At 47.6% G+C, this 17318-nt stretch overlaps 1 protein-coding gene across 3 annotated transcripts in view; it reads left to right on the forward strand.

Annotated features, from left to right (window-relative positions):
• Positions 1-17318, forward strand: part of CCDC175 (coiled-coil domain containing 175) — a 103467-nt gene that overhangs the window by 20363 nt on the left and 65786 nt on the right. For all 3 annotated transcript variants that reach the window (XM_077464395.1, XM_077464396.1, XM_077464397.1), the window contains exons 3-4: positions 6062-6173; positions 10847-10982. In XM_077464395.1, coding sequence (XP_077320521.1) covers positions 6062-6173; positions 10847-10982 — 248 coding nt within the window. The remainder of the gene's footprint in view (positions 1-6061; positions 6174-10846; positions 10983-17318) is intronic.

Here is a 17318-nt window from a genome sequence, read left to right on the forward strand (position 1 = left end):
TGTGGACAAATGAATTAGCCTCCAAGACTTCAGCCAATAGCTTATGGGGTACCCCGACCATCATCAAATTATGGTTCGGGGGCCCTCCCTCTTGAAGCCCTGCCCCCTCTAAATGCTGAAGTTGGGCAGCTAAAAAATATGCTCTTAAATGGGGTATGGCCAATCCTCCCTCCTCCACGGGAAGCTGCATCGTCTGCAGCCCAATCCGGGCATATCCCTTTTTCCAGATTAAATCTCGGATGAGAGAGTCCATTTTTTGGAACCATTTCTGGTTAATCCAGATTGGGGAATTGTGTAAAATATATAGTATTTGTGGCTGCCAAATCATTTTTATTAGATTGCATCGTCCCGCTATAGAGAGAGGAAGGCCGCACCACCTATTGAGTTTCTGCTTCAGTCTCATTAATAGTGGTGCTAAATTCTCATTAATGTACTGATTCACGTCCCCAGTGACCCAGATGCCCAGGTACTTCAGTCTGGGCACAGTCTCTAGGCCTGTAATCGCCGGCGACACCCATTGAGCCCCAGGTCTGGTCAGTGGCAGGAGAGCTGATTTACTCCAGTTAATTACAAGGCCAGATTGTTGACCAAACTCCCCCATCATCTGCACTACTCTGTTCAGGGTTGAGTCCATATCTCCAATAAAAAACAGGACATCATCCGCAAACAGGGCGATTTTATCTTCCACGGCTCCACGCCGGAATCCCTGGATGTCCGGGCGTGATCTTGCTAGGACAGCCAAGGGTTCCATGGCCAGCACAAACAAGAGGGGAGACAGTGGACACCCCTGTCTTGTTCCTCTCTCTAGCTGAAAAACCTCAGAAAATTCAGTTCCCATCTTAATTTTTGCCCTGGGCCCATTATAAAGTAATTTTATCCAGTGAATAAAGTGAGGGCCAAAGCCAAACCTCTCCAACACTCCCCACAAATAGCCCCATTCCAGACTGTCAAAGGCCTTAGTCGCGTCCAAGGCCAGAATAGCTCCCGGCTCATCATTATCCCTGGGTATTTGGACATTAAGAAAAACTCTTCTGATATTAGTGCTGGTTGTCCTGCCCGGGATGAAACCCGACTGGTCTGGGTGTATTAGTTTATGTATAAATTTATTTAAGCGGGTTGCCAGGGCCTTAGCTAGAATTTTAATATCCGAGCACAGCAGGGATATTGGCCGATATGATGCGACGTCCTGTTGATCTTTCCCCTCCTTAAGAATTAAGGTTATATTGGCTTCCAGCATCGAGGCGGGCAGTTCACCCACCTCAAAGGCATGGTTCAGTGTCTCCAAGAGTTCCGGCAGTAACACTTTGCCATATCGCTTGAATATTTCTGCTGGCAGCCCGTCTGGGCCTGGGGATTTATAATTAGGCATTGCAGCTACTGCGTTTTTTAGCTCCTCCAACGTAAGTGGTGAGTCAAGACTCAATTTGTCCTGTTCTGGTAGTGTTGGAATTGCTGCTTGAAGTAAAAAGTCAGTGACAAGGCTACCCTGGTCCCGCAGGGCTGATCTATATAGGTTATTATAGTAATCATGGAGTACTCTCATGATCGCAGGGGGATTAGAGACGAGATCACCATTTGGCGACTTAATCACCTGAACTATTGTCGGGGAACTATTGGTTTGGACCAAAAGGGAGAGGGCTCGACCCACCTTCTCCCCTTCCCCAAAATAGTGCTGACGTTGGAATATTCGCCTGTTCTCTGCCTTTTTTAGAAGAGCCATTTTATAAACTTGTTGGCTATCCAGCCATATCTTCTGGTTTTCGGATGATGGGGCTTCTATATATGCACTCTCTGCCAGAGTAACCATATTGCTTATGGCTGACTCCTGTTCTCGAGTTTTCCTTTTAATTATTGCAATTTGTTGAATTAATATGCCTCTAATATAGGCTTTTAGGGAGTCCCAGACTATTCCGGGTGGAGCTGTGCCCTTGTTTATTTGGAGAAATTCCCTTATCTTATCCAGTAAGGGGCTGGATCTATCTATTAACTCCAGCCAACCGGGATTTATCCTCCACTCCCCTAAGCCTGTTCTACCTTCCAGGGTCACAATAATGGACAGGGGGGAATGATCTGAAATCCCCCTTGCCCCATATTCTATGTCCTGCACCACTTCTGCTGCCTCTTTATTACCAAGAACCATATCAATTCTTGATAACGTATAATAGGTCCCAGAAAAACAAGAATACTGTCTCTCCTGAGGGTGATGCATTCGCCATAGGTCGCTCAGTCCTATTTCGGTTAGAAATCCCTGCAGTCGCCCTACTCTAACCCCGTCAGGTTTAGGGAATCTGTCCAGGCTCGCTTCTAGTGTTTCGTTAAAATCACCTAGTACTATCCACGGAACTCCCGGCTTATCCAGGCAAAACGCCAGCAGTTTATACATAACCTCCAACTTAAAGGGAGGGGGTATATAGATATTGGCTAGAATATATAATGTTGCCCTCTCATCAAACCATATAGGAAAACGAATCTCCCCACCTCATCAATAGAGGACTCCTTGCATAGGAAATCCGTGCCCCTCCTAACTAAGACACTCACTCCTCTTGAATATGAGGTATGAAAGGAATGATAATATGCCTGGAATTTACGATTATTTAACTGTGGAGCAGTACTAGAGGTTAGGTGTGTCTCTTGCAGAAAGAGTAAGCCCGGGCCTGCCCTCTCTGTTTCCAACATGACCGCTGCTCTCTTCTTTGAATCTCCCAGCCCCCTCACATTCCATGAAACAATACTTACTCTATTCATAGTCATTGGTGGTTGTCAAGCTGGCCGGGGACAGGGGGGGAGGGGGAAGGGAAGCCCGCCCTCCCTCGACAGGCCCCCCCACCCCTCCCCCCCCCGTATTCCCCCACAGCCCCCACTCCCCCCATACCCGCAGTGCGCGCTCGCAGTTCCCCCCATCCCTCCTGCCCCCCCACCCACCCCTGCCCGTTTGAGCAACCCCTAGGGGTCTCTATTGTGGCCCACATACTCCAAAACTCATCCAGACGATACCCAAGCTCCCTCCAACCCCACCCCCCCATCCACCCCGCCTCCCCAGATCTAAGAACCATATCTAAGTGTCGTACCTTGCTGTGGCATCCGTTAATCCCCCCTTATTTGTAAGGAGGGGGGAAAAAGAAGAGGAGAAGAAAAAAAAAAAAAAAAAACCCCACACACCTCAACAAAAAATGCAAAAAGCCGATATATATAATTATTGTGCCATACTATAATCCCCCATCTCCCCATCTCTTAATAGATGGTCATATCTCCCATAACATGCCTTATCGATCGGGTTACAGTTATTTATAATTCCCAATGTGAGAAAAAAAAAAAAGAAGAAGGGGGAGGGGCTCCCACCATCCATCCTTTAGCGATCATATATTTAAATCATACAATGGATTCTCTTATAACTCCTACCTGTGCTGACTATTTTAACCATCTCGATCTCCTACCTATTTAAACCCCTCCTCGCACCTGTATTACAGCCTGAGAGGGGGATAGGGAAAAAAAAAAAAAAAACACACAAAAAAGATATATATTTAAGGAAACATATATGCCATTGTTATATACCCTTATTTGTGTCCTACCACAATCCCCAACTCTCCCATCTTGTGGTAAGTGCACGTGGCTAACATAAAAAACACTATCCATTAATTGGTGGCTAGTTATAAATTCAAAAAAGGGAGCGTATAAGTCGTTGCTATGGCACCCTATACTCAACACCGCCCCCTCTCCCTATCTGGAATATGAAAAACACATATATATATAACATCACTTGAATTATCAATCAAATTTACATTATTTGTGGATTCAAATTTAAATTTGGCAAAAAAAAAAAAAAAAAAAAAACACACACAAAAGATATATATTTAAGGAAACATATATGCCATTGTCATATGCCCTTATTTGTGTCCTATCCTAATCCTCAACTCTCCCATCTCGTGGTAAGTGCACGTGGCTAACATAAAAAACACTATCCATTAATTGGTGGCTAGTTATAAATTCAAAAAAGGGAGCGTATAAGTCGTTGCTATGGCACCCTATACTCAACACCGCCCCCTCTCCCTATCTGGAATATGAAAAACACACATATATATATAACATCACTTGAATTATCAATCAAATTTACATTATTTGTGGATTCAAATTTAAATTTGCCAAAAAAAAAAAATAAAAAAAAAAAAACACACACAAAAGATATATATTTAAGGAAACATATATGCCATTGTTATATACCCTTATTTGTGTCCTACCACAATCCCCAACTCTCCCATCTCGTGGTAAGTGCACGTGGCTAACATAAAAAACACTATCCATTAATTGGTGGCTAGTTATAAATTCAAAAAAGGGAGCGTATAAGTCGTTGCTATGGCACCCTATACTCAACACCGCCCCCTCTCCCTATCTGGAATATGAAAAACACATATATATATATAACATCACGTGAATTATCGATCAAATTTACATTATTTGTGGATTCAAATTTAAATTTGTCAAAAAAAAAAAAAAAAAAAAAAAGGGAACTCTGTGGGCCCTTTCAATAGAAAAAAGGGGGGAAAAAGGGGTATCTTCCAATAGTTCCTTGAACCAATTTTCCAAAAAGATGATGGGGTTGGGGCCCTCACTACCCTCTGGCAGACCAACTAAACGAACATTATTCCTGCGATTATTATTGTCCATATCGTCTAGTTTCGATGCCTGTATGGTAAGTTGTTTCTCAAGTCCTATTATTTTTTGTTGCAAAGGGGAGAGCTCATCCTCTACTGTGCTTAGTCTTCCTTCGAGGGCAGCCGTTCTACAAACAGTATTGCTCAATAATTGACCCATAGAGTGCAATTCGTTTTTGATATTGCTGAGTTGGTTATCCAGGCCTAAGATGGAGTTCTTGCATTCATTAACTGCCTGCAATATCTCACGCAGCGTAGGCTCACCGGACCCCCTTACCGGGAGTATCGGGGGGTCCGCCTCGCTATGGGGGGCCTTGTTCTCAGCAGGGGGTAGGTTGTGCATGCTGCTTCCTAAGGATGGAGTAGCGGAATTTGAAGCCAAGTGGCCAATGCTTCTCCTGTCGCAGGACGGTCCCTGCGATTTTGTTTGGCCTGCTAGTTGCTGATGGCCTTTCCTGGCCGGGGATGTTGCATGGGCAAATCGCTCAAGTTTTGCCGCCGCAGCAGCTTGATTTAATTTTTCCTTGGCTGCCCGAGTCTTATGGTTCCCCTCCCCATGTGGTACATCCTCTGTGGCTCTTTTACTAAGCATGGTAATACCAGAGTAATAACAATAAAGTCGTGGGTTCAAAAAGGCTAATGATATATAATGTTCAGCAAGAAAAACCTGGTCATACGGCAATAATGATCTTCTCAATATGTTCAGAGTGCATCCAGGGCAGCAGCAGCCCAGGTAATACAGCCAAGTAGGTTTAGCTGGGAACAACTATAAATCAGCCCCTTGGGGGGGGGGGGGGGGTTAGTGGAAAAGAGGCTATTCTCCAGACTGGGAAATGCAAAGTCATTGTTCCAATTGTTAAACATTTAACGATGATAACATTAATGAGCTTACTCTCCCTCTCCTCCCCCGGGTTACCATACGCCTAGGCTGATGCCACAGGCTGCACTGTTGAACCGGCGTTTTGCGATCTCCTCCGAGGCTATTTTGAGCTGGGTTTCCCTCTCGCTCCGGCTCGGCGGCCCCGCTCAATAAGTGGGCTTCGTCCGCTCGTGCTGACGTCCTATCTCCCTCCGGACCGTCCTCGAGCTGCCTTCGGGACCGCGATCGAGATCTCGCGATGATCCGAGCCCCCGGCGGGAGCTCGTTCGGGTATCCTCGGCTAGTTTCGGAGGTACAGCCTGTGCACGCCGCAACCTCCCCGGAGTCCACGGAGCGAGGGGTCAAACAGTAACATCCGCCGCAAACAGGCAGGTCCCTCAATCAGTATTCATTGCTTGGTCAGGGTAGACGGAGGGCTGGACGGGGAGAGAGCTCAGGCGTCCTCATCCCACTCTCACTCACATGCACACACCGTCATGCCGGCCACGCCCCTGTGACTGTTGTAATGATTATTCTGTCCCTAAAACTTTAGGAGGACAGTAGAAGGGCAACACGTGAGCTTCTGGAAGCAGAGACAATTGAAAACAGCAAACTTCGGTACAAAGTCACACATCTTCCCAGAATTATATCAAAGGAGATAGAAGGTAATGTTTTATTAATAATAGTCCTATTGTATGCTTTTGGATACAGTTAGGAAAAGTTAGAAAACCTTTTGGGTTTTAATTGGTGACCCCAAGACCATTTCATATAATTTCCTATCCTTGTTTTTGTTTGTTTGTTTGTTATCCCTTTTTTTTTCTCCTCCTAGTTTAAGGTTATGTCCCCATGTTCTTAATCATATTAAAAAAATACTACACTCCTGAACCTGAACCCTCAAAGTTTCAACTATGACCCCCTTTCCATTATTTCCCTAAGACTGTACATATTAATCATTAATCATAATTATTACTCATTCAGATGGGCAATCAGACCCACCTTCCGATCTGAGCCACTGTCTGCTGCGTGCGAATCCACCTTGGACCTGCAGGCCGGAAGCCCATAGATGTGGATTCAAGCGTAACTGCTGCACAGACACAATTGCGCATCAACATCAACTGCAAGATCGGTTGTCCAAACCTGAACGCACGGTGTGTGCCTTCAGATCCATGTACCATGATATGTGACTGTCTGTGCAGCTGCTGTGTCTACATCCACTTCTATAGGCTGCCTGCATGCAGCTCCGAGGTGGCTTCACAGACAGCAGACAACGGCTGAGATTAAAGGATGGGTCTGATTACCAAAAACTTTCATTTAAACCTCTAGGAAAATGAAAAGTTCCCCCTTGCAATGGGCATCACCCCCCCACCTACCACATTGCAAGGGCGCTCCTAATGCATTGGGGTTTCTGAACAAGCAGATTTACTCACCTTACACCTTGCTCCCACCAGTTCCATCACTCTACCTACTCTGCCTCTGTCTCTACTCTGTGGACAGAGTCTTGGCGCCATCACGTACAATACAGGGACATTAACCCTGTATTGCACTTTTAGGGGGCTAAAGTGCAACTAGAGGCAGTCACAGCTTATAGAGCAGCTGCAGGAGTCCGGTCACAGCATTGGAAGTATTTTCCTCTTGATCCTCTGCCTCTAAACCAGGGGTAGACAAACTTACAGAGCTGAAGATCTACCTGAGCAATGTAGGAGAAGTCAAAGATCACAGGGCACACTCACACCTGATTTAAACTTCTAATTGCCGTACTATCGTGTCACAATCATGTCCATTGCACGCCAATCATGGGTTTAAATTGGGTGGGGAGGAGGCATCATATCGCCGCCTTACCACCTGTCAACACACACTCTGATCGCTTTTCAGAGGAGCAGCAGTGCTGCTACACTTGTGAAGGAGCCCTTCAGAATTACGCATTCTGCAGCAGCACCCTTAGGGCTTGTTCACACGTAAAGTTGGGGGGTGGTAAAACGGCAGGATATAATAGAAGTCTATGGCTTACATGCAGGAAAGCTGCAGGCACTCTGCATTCACGGTGTGGGTAAACCACAGTGTATCAGTGTGAAAACAGCCCTATACTATTATGCCCAGTGTATTGCTTCACACTGTCCTAAAGATCTTTGTTCCTGCTGCTGGCACCACTCTGAAGACTTTGAAGGAACAGAAGGCAGCACTACAGAGGAGTCATCGGCTTATGCGGCTCTTGTTCCCTACTACAGCTCCAACTTTGCATAAAGAGAGTACAGCAGTGAATGGTCTTTACTACAGGATGTTCCGCACACAGAAGCAAAGTGCATTCGTTGTTTCATGCTGGATTACTGCAAACGTCCGGAAAAAAATGTTGAAACACAAAGAAACTAAATTAAAGTGGTTCTGAAGGAAAGCATGTTTTTTCTTTAAAAAATAGCAAACATGTTATACTTACCTGCTCTATGAGTGGTTTTGCACAGAGCAGCCTGATCTTATTTTTTTAGGTCCTCCATCAGCGGTCCTGGCTCCTAAAGATCTATATAGGGAAATCGGGGCATCCTTCCTCCTGCTGGGGATCCCTCAAATAGTAACTAAAGATATACATAGAGGTGTGGTCTCCAAACTGTGGCTTGGGGGGCAGAAGCAGCCCTTTGCTTGCCTTTATCTGGCCCTTGAACCTCAGAGTTATATACTTTTTGAAGAAATCAGGGTGAGTATACTGTACAACGAGGACAGGAAGACCTCAAGAATCTTAAAAACCTGACTGATTTTTTTTTTTTTTTTTAAATCCTTATCTACATGTTTCTCTGTGTCTATTTTAGAGAGATTCGTCATTATTTCCTGTCACTGTAGCATTATGTTCCTATGACATGAAATGAGGACTTGGATGGAAATGAAACTTGTTAAAATTTCTAATGCCGCGTACACACGAGCGGACTGTATGGCATACTTAGTTCGTCATACAATCCGACGGACAGTCCGTCGTACTTTCCACTGAACGGACTTGACCACACACGGATGCACAAACAGTCCGTCGAAAGCTTGCGCGATGACGTGTACAGCACGTACGACGGGACTAGAAATAGGAAGTCCAAAAAACAGCAAAGCACCCTTCCGCCGTGTAAATCCTTTCTGGGCATGCGCCATTCTTAGTCCGTCGAACTAGCATACTGACGACCGTACTGTCCGCTGAAACCAAAGTACGACGGACAGAATTTCAAAAAAACCGAAATACTTAGTACGCCGGACTGCACGCTGAAAAAGTCAGCTGAAGCCCACACACGAGCGGATTGTCCGCTGAAATGTGTTTAGACGGACTAAGTACGCCATACAGTCCGCTCGTGTGTACGCGGCATAACTCTAATGCCACGTACACACGGTCAGACTTTCCGACGGGAAATGTTCAATGTGAGCTTGTTGTCATTAAAAAGTGCGACCGTGTATATGCTCCATCAAACATTTGCTGTTGGAATATCCGGCCGCAAATGTTTGAGAGCAGGTTCTCAAATTTTCCTCCAACTTCACTTTGTTGCTGGAAATTCCGTTCGTGTGTACACAAGTCCTCGCACCAAAGTTCATGCATGCTCGGAATCAAGCAGAAGGAGCCGAACTGGCTATTGAACTTCCTTTTTCTCAGCTCGTTGTACGTCTTGTACGTCACCGCGTTCTCATCTTTGGAATTTTGGGCCTACATTTGTGTGACGTTGTGTATGCAAGACAAGTTTGAGCCAACATCCTTCGGAAAAAAATCCCACGGTTTTGTTGGTAGAAAGTCCGATCGTGTGTATGCGGCATAAGGCTTTGTGTACACAAGATGTTTTAAAACCTCTCTTGAACGATTTAACTTGACAGAAAATAACCGACTTTTAACCACTTCAGATCCGCGCTATTGCCAAATGACGGCATTAGCGCGGACCTACATTTTCAGGACTACGTCTATTGACGTCGTCCTGGTTACGAGCGGCCTGCGCGCCCCCTGAGGGGCGCGCGCGGCGCGCTCTGTGATCGGCGAGTCCGTGAGACTCGCCTGATCACCGATCCGTGTAAGGGGTCGATCCCGACCCCTTATCACGTGATCAGCTGTCAGCCAATGACAGCTGATCATGTGATAGAACGGAGCCGGTAATCGGCTATTATTCCTCCTCGCGCTGACAGCGCGAGGAGAGAAAAAAAAAGCCGATCACCGGCGGCCGTGATCGGGACATCAGTCCCGATCACGGCCATCAATACAAGGGACCACCTGCCACCTGCCTGTGCCCACCTGCCTCCCGCAGTGCCATCCTGAAGTAAAAGAAAAGAAAAAGTAAGTGCCCCCCGTCAGTGCCCCCTGTCAGTGCCCATAGTGCCCACAGTGCCACCCACAGTGCCACCCACAGTGCCACCCCACAGTGCCACCCACAGTGCCACCCAATCTGCCTCAAAGGTGCTGCACCCCAGTGCCGCCCATCAGTGCCCAGCAGTGCCGCCCATCAGTGCCCAGCAGTGCCGCCCATCAGTGCCCAGCAGTGCCACCTATCAGAGCCACCTATCAGTGCCACCTATCAGTGCCCATCAGTCCCATCTATCTGTGGTACCTATCAGTGCCCATCCGTGCCACCCATCCGTGCCACTTATCCGTGCCACCCATCCGTGCCATCTTATCTGTGCCCATCTTTGCCCATCAGTGCCGCCTTATCTGTGCCCATCGGTGCCGCCTTATCTGTGCCTATTAGTGCCGCCTTAACTATGCCTATCAGTGCCCACCAGTGCAGCCCATCAGTGCCCACCAATGCAGCCCATCAGTGCCCACCAATGCAGCCCATCAGTGCCCACCAATGCAGCCTATCAGTGCCGCCTAATCAGCGCACTTCAATGAAGGAGAAAAATGACCCGTTTGCAAAATTTTATAACAAACTATTAAAACATGATTTTTTTTTTTTTGCATCTTTTTTTGTTTGTTTAGCAAAAAATAAAACTCCGAGCTGTAACTAAATACCACCAAAAGAAAGCTCTATTTGTGGGAAAAAAATGATAAAAAATTCATTTGGGTACAGTGTTGTATGCCCGCGCAATTGTCACTCAAAGTGCATCAGCGCTGAAAGCTGAAAATTGGTCTGGGACTGAGGGGGGTTTAAGTGCCCAGTAAGCAAGTGGTTAAAAACATCCGTTGTGCTGCATTTACATGCTGTGTTTAGCCGTATTTGTGTTTAGAAGTGTGTTTTACATTGAAAATAGTCAAAAATGTTTCTCCATTAAAAACGCTTGTAAACGAAACGCTGCTAAACGTGAGTACTCTATTAAAAAATAAAAAATAAAATGTTTGGGTTGGCTTTAAATCCATAGACCCAGTACTGTATGTTGAATTATTTGTCATTATACTTAGCTGCGGTCACAAGCGCTCGGGAGTGTGTCTCCTCGGAGATGCTGCAGTTACAGAATGAACTGAGAAGAATGACCTTGGAACTGGAAAACATTGAGAAGAAACAACTGGATTTTGAGGAACTGAATTCTTCTCTTGGGTAATATAGTCTTCTATTTTTTTTCTGCATTCAGGAATGGTAAGATAAAAAATAAAACTAGTGTGCAATATATTCTAACACATGTAATCTTTATAGAGAATGAAAGAATCCCAGGGCTGATTTATAGACAAGACTGGGCAAAGACTATACCTATAAGTTCTTTTGGGAACCATACGGTGGCTTCTATGCTCCAGTATAGGGATGAGCTTCGTGTTCGAGTCGAACGCATGTTCGACTCGAACATCGGTCGTTCGTGCGTTCGCCGAATTCCGAACGTTTGGGCCGTTCGCGGCAAAATTCGTGTGGCCCACAATGCACTGCGATGGCGCAATGCATTGCTGTCTCACGATTGGCCAAGCATGCACTGTGACCCCGCATGCTTGGCCAATCGCAGCGCCAGTGGCGGGAAGAGCAATGGTTGGCCACAGGCATCCTGCCTGTGGCCAATCATAGCTCAGACTGTGTAGTGCACGCCCCACACTATATAAAGCTGCCTTTCAGGCGGCCTCGTGTAGTGTTTGTTAGCATCTGAAGCAGTGGGTGTTCTGTGTACCTTCAACACAGTTACACACCAATCGTTTTTGGCTGATTTACTATTTTGCTCTTGTGTAGTGGTTACTGTCTGTGCCCTGACCGCAGTATACACCACTATATTCACCTCACCTATATAGCTAGTGATCTAGCTTTAATAATAGAGCTTGCAGTCAGTAGTGTTAGTGCGTGCTGTCTGCGTGCTCTGTACCCAGTACATACCACTATATACACCTACATAGCTGTTCTCTATTTGAGCCCGATTGTCATTTGCTGGAGTTATTGGAAGTTGTGTGTGCCTCCAGCACAGCACAGTATACATCTGTATATACCCCTTTAACTCTGCTGTTTTCTTGTTATTGTCTGCGTGCCCTGACCGCAGTATACACCGTGATATTCACCTCACCTATATAGCTAGTGGTCCATCTTTAACAATAGAGCTTGCAGTCAGCAGTGTCACTCAGGAGATAGTGCGTGCTGTGTGCCTGCTCTGTACCCAGTACATACCGCTATTATCCACCTACATAGCTGTTCTCTATTTGGGCCCGATTGGCATCTGCGGGAGTTATTGGAAGTTGTGTGTGCTTCCAGCACAGCACAGTATACATCTGTATATACCCCTTTAACTCTGCTGTTTTCTGGTTATTGTCTGCGTGCCCTGACCGCAGTATACACTGTGATATTCACCTCACCTATATAGCTAGTGGTCCATCTTTAACAATAGAGCTTGCAGTCAGCAGTGTCACTCAGGAGATAGTGCGTGCTGTGTGCCTGCTCTGTACCCAGTACATACCGCTATTATCCACCTACATAGCTGTTCTCTATTTGGGCCCGATTGACATCTGCTGGAGTTATTGGAAGTTGTGTGTGCTTCCAGCACAGCACAGTATACATCTGTATATACCCCTTTAACTCTGCTGTTTTCTTGTTATTGTCTGCGTGCCCTGACCGCAGTATACACCGTGATATTCACCTCACCTATATAGCTAGTGGTCCATCTTTAACAATAGAACTTGCAGTCAGCAGTGTCACTCAGGAGATAGTGCGTGCTGTGTGCCTGCTCTGTACCCAGTACATACCGCTATTATCCACCTACATAGCTGTTCTCTATTTGGGCCCGATTGACATCTGCTGGAGTTATTGGAAGTTGTGTGTGCTTCCAGCACAGCACAGTATACATCTGTATATACCCCTTTAACTCTGCTGTTCTATAAAAAAGGCATCTGCAGGAGTTAGTGGGTGTTGTGTGCCTCCAGCACAATATAAACTACCCAACTACTGTTTTACCCAACTCCCTTCAGGCCATTACCATGTCTGGAAGGCCAGCAAGGAGAGGCAGACAGGCGCGAGCCGATAAAAGAGGGCAAGCAGGCTCTGTGTCTAGAGACAACAGTGCTGGTCGTGGACGCGGTGCATTGTCATCAGCACGTGGCCATGGGACATGCTTGTCCTTCTTTTCTGCAGCTGGACATGTTGGACCGCAACATGTCAACGACTTGGTAGAGTGGATGACCAAGCCCTCTTCATCCTCCTCATCCTCTCTCACCCAGTCTCAGGGTAGTAGAAAAGCAGCTGCCAACACATCGTCGCCCCTCCTCTCAATGTCATCATCAGTGACTCCTTCCCTAGACCCACCACGTCCTCCTGAGGAGTCTCCTGAACTCTTTGAGCACAGTGTTGGGTACATGCTCCAGGAGGATGCCCAGTGTTTGGTGGGCTCTGATGATGACACTCAGCTAGAGGAAGGCAGTAGCGTGAGCACAGAGAGAGGGGATGCTCAAGAAGGACAGCAATCTGGCAGTCATGTTCCACAAGCTGCAGCATACTGCCAGGTTTGCTACAGCGATGAAGAGGGAGGGGATGATGAGGGCACTGACTCCACGTGGGTGCCTGGAAGGAGGGAGGAGGAGGAGGAGGAGGCACATGTCCAACGAGGCAGGATGCCCTCCGGGGGCCAGCTTAGGGGCAGCACACCGACTGAATCACACCGCAGAGCTCCGCCTGCGCAGAGCGCTTCCTCTGCGCGTTATTCTAAAAGTTCTTTGGTGTGGGCCTTTTTTGAGACGAGTGCATCAGATCGCACCGCTGCTATTTGCAACATATGTCTCAAGCGTATCTCACGTGGCCAAAACATCAGCCGCTTGGGCACCACATGCTTGACCAGACATATGTTGACCTGCCATGCAGCTCGTTGGCAAGCATACCTCAAAGACCCACACCAAAGATCAAAGCGGACCTCTCCTTGCTCCTCATCAGCTGGCATCTCCAACCCCACTAGACCTTCAGTCCTCTCTGAAACCTGCTCTGAGAGGAATGAAGGTGTAGAATTAGGTGTGTCACAGCCAAGTGCTTCCGGGAACTCTGCTAGTGGTACATCCACGTCCGATTATAGCAGACAAATGTCCCTGCCCCAGCTGCTGGACCGACGGAAGAAATTTACTCCCAGCCATCCACATGCCCAGCGGTTGAATGCTAGCTTGGCTAAATTGCTAGCACTTCAACTGCTGCCTTTTCAGTTGGTAGACTCGGCCCCCTTCCGTGAGTTTGTACAATGTGCGGTTCCTCAGTGGCAGGTCCCCAAACGCCACTTTTTCTCACGGAAGGCAATTCCGGCTCTCTACCGGCATGTGGAAGGCAATGTCCTTGCCTCGCTGGACAGGGCGGTCAGCGGTAAGGTGCATATTACCGCTGACTCATGGTCCAGCAGGCATGGACAGGGACGTTACCTGTCTTTCACGGCCCATTGGGTCACTCTTCTGGCTGCTGGGAAGGATGCAGGACAAGGTGCAGTAGTATTGGAGGTTGTTCCGCCACCACGCCTCCAAAATGCTACTATTGGTTGTGACACACCTCTCTCCTCCACCCCCTCCTCTTCTTCTTCCTCCATGGCCTCTTCCAGTGCTCTGTCCTCAGAACCAGCGGTGCTCCGTAGGCGTTGCAGGGGCTACGCAAGTACGCAGGCAAAACGATGCCATGCCGTGCTTGCGCTGGTTTGTTTGGGGGACAGGAGCCACACTGGGGCGGATGTTTTGTCAGCTCTGCAGGGGCAGGCCGAGAGGTGGTTGACGCCACGCCAGCTTAAGCCAGGAATGGTGGTTTGCGACAATGGCACCAACCTCCTCTCCGCCCTCCGACAGGGACAACTGACCCATGTGCCCTGTGTAGCTCACGTCCTTAACCTGGTGGTGCAGCGGTTCTTGGGCAGGTACCCCGGCTTACAGGATGTCCTGAAACAGGCCAGGAGAGTCTGTGTGCATTTCCGCCGATCATTTAATGCCTGTGCTCGGCTGGCTGAGCTCCAAAAGGAGTTGAACCTGCCCAAGAACCGCCTTATATGTGACATGCCCACCAGATGGAACTCAACATTGGCCATGCTGCAGCGGCTGCACACGCAGCAGAGGGCCATCAATGAGTACCTGTGCGACTACGGCACCAGGACAGGGTCAGGAGAGCTTGGTTTTTTCTCACCACGCCAGTGGGGCATGATCAGGGATGCATGCACTGTCCTGTCACCGTTTGAGGAGGCCACAAGGATGGTGAGCAGTGACAGTGCATGCATCAGTGACACTATACCTCTTGTCCTCCTCTTGGAGCATACGCTGCGTGGAATAATGGACAGGGCACTTGAGGCAGAACAGAGGCAGGAAGAGGAGGACTTCCTTGCCTCTCAAGGCCCCCTTTATCCAGACAGTGTTCCTGCTGTGCCACCCATCACACAGGAAGAGGGTGAGGAGGAGGAAGAGGAGGAGGAGGATGATTGTGTCAGCATGGAGGTGGAGGCTGGCACTCAGCATCAGCAGCAGCAGTCTTATAGGGATGATTTACAGTCCCAAGAAACACGTGGACTTGTACGTGGCTGGGAGGAGGTAGCTGCGGATCATGTTGTCCTTAGTGACCCAGAGGACTCCGGACCGAATGCCTCAGCTAACCTACGCTGCATGGCCTCCCTGATCCTGCAAAGCCTGCGGAAGGATCCTCGTATTCTTCGGATCAAGGAGAGGGACCATTACTGGCTGGCCACTCTCCTTGATCCACGGTACAAGGGTAAGGTTGCCGACCTTATCTTGCCATCGCAGAGGGAGCAGAGGATGAGACATCTCCGGGAGGCCTTGCAGAAAGCTCTGTGCAACGCGTTCCCAGAGACTGGGAGGTCACAAACTCCTGGTCCTGGACAACGTGTTGCTGAGGCATCAGCCAGAAGGAGCGGTGGAGAAGGTGGCCGTCTGACTGATGCTTTCAGACAATTTTTTAGTCCGCAGCCCCAAGGTATGATTGGTTCCAGCACCCATCGCCAGCGTCTAATTTACATGGTGCAGGAATACCTAGGGGCAAGGTCAGACTTGGACACCTTTCCCACTGAAAATCCTCTGGCTTACTGGGTCTTGAGGATGGATCACTGGCCAGAGCTTGCACAGTATGCAATTGAGCTACTGGCCTGTCCTGCATCCAGCGTTCTTTCGGAACGCACCTTCAGTGCTGCTGGTGGCTTCGTTACCGATCACAGGGTGCGCCTGTCCACCGAATCAGTTGATCGACTGACCTTCATCAAGATGAATCAGTCTTGGATCACCCACAGCTACCAAGCACCTGAAGCTGATGTAACCGAATAATTTTTTTTGAAATACCACATCCCTTCAAGACTGCCTATGCTGATGCTGAGTGACTGTCCTGTTATGTTGATTGTCTATCCTCTTCCTCCTCCGCTGATATGTTGGAAGAACATTTTTGGTTCTGGGTGATGCCAGCAGCCCAATTTTTCTGCCCCTGTTTAACAGGGGCGTTTAAGTACAATTTTTGATGCAATGCTTTGCAGCAGGGCTAATTCCTGCAATAAAACTAGAGTGTATGGCAGAGGTTGCAGTGTGATGGCACCAGTGCCTAAGGCCCAATTTTTCTGCCCCTGTTTAACAGGGGCGTTTAAGTAAAATTTTTGATGCAATGCTTTGCAGCAGGGCTAATTCCTGCAAAAAAACTAGAGTATATGGCAGAGGTTGCAGTGTGATGGCACCAGTGCCTAAGGCCCAATTTTTCTGCCCCTGTTTAACAGGGGCGTTTAAGTACAATTTTTGATGCAATGCTTTGCAGCAGGGCTAATTCCTGCAATAAAACTAGAGTGTATGGCAGAGGTTGCAGTGTGATGGCACCAGTGCCTAAGGCCCAATTTTTCTGCCCCTGTTTAACAGGGGCGTTTAAGTAAAATTTTTGATGCAATGCTTTGCAGCAGGGCTAATTCCTGCAATAAAACTATAGTGTATGGCAGAGGTTGCAGTGTGATGGCACCAGTGCCTAAGGCCCAATTTTTCTGCCCCTGTTTAACAGGGACATGTAATTACAATTCTTGATATAATATTTCACAGGAGGGCCCCTTCCTGTGCCCACCCAGAGTAACTGTGAGGACTTATAGTGTTGTGGCACCAGCACCACAACCACCAAAGGTCAATTTTTCTACCACTGTTCAACAATGGCATGTAATTACAATTCTTGATATAATCGTTCACAGCAGGGCGCTCCAGCGCCCACCAAGAGTCATTTTGAGGGCTTACAATGTTGTTGCAAAACCAACACCTTGTTCCGCCATTTCTGCAGAGCATATAGGGCAGGCCCCTACTTTCAAACATCCAACTTACAAACATCTCCTACTTGCAAACGGAAGGAGACAACAGCAAGTGAGATGAAAAAAGATGGACGACAAAACAAATTATACAGGGGTGATAACCCTTCCCTATGTTTTCCAAAAAGCTTAAAAATATTTTTTTTGACTGGAGCTACACTTTAAAAATGTACCAGTTGAAAATTACAAACAGA

The sequence above is a fragment of the Lithobates pipiens genome, unplaced genomic scaffold (genome assembly GCF_037356315.1).
Source record: "Lithobates pipiens isolate NorthernLeopardFrog02 unplaced genomic scaffold, aLitPip1_a1.2 Scaffold_30, whole genome shotgun sequence".
NCBI classification, from domain to species: Eukaryota; Metazoa; Chordata; class Amphibia; order Anura; family Ranidae; genus Lithobates; species Lithobates pipiens.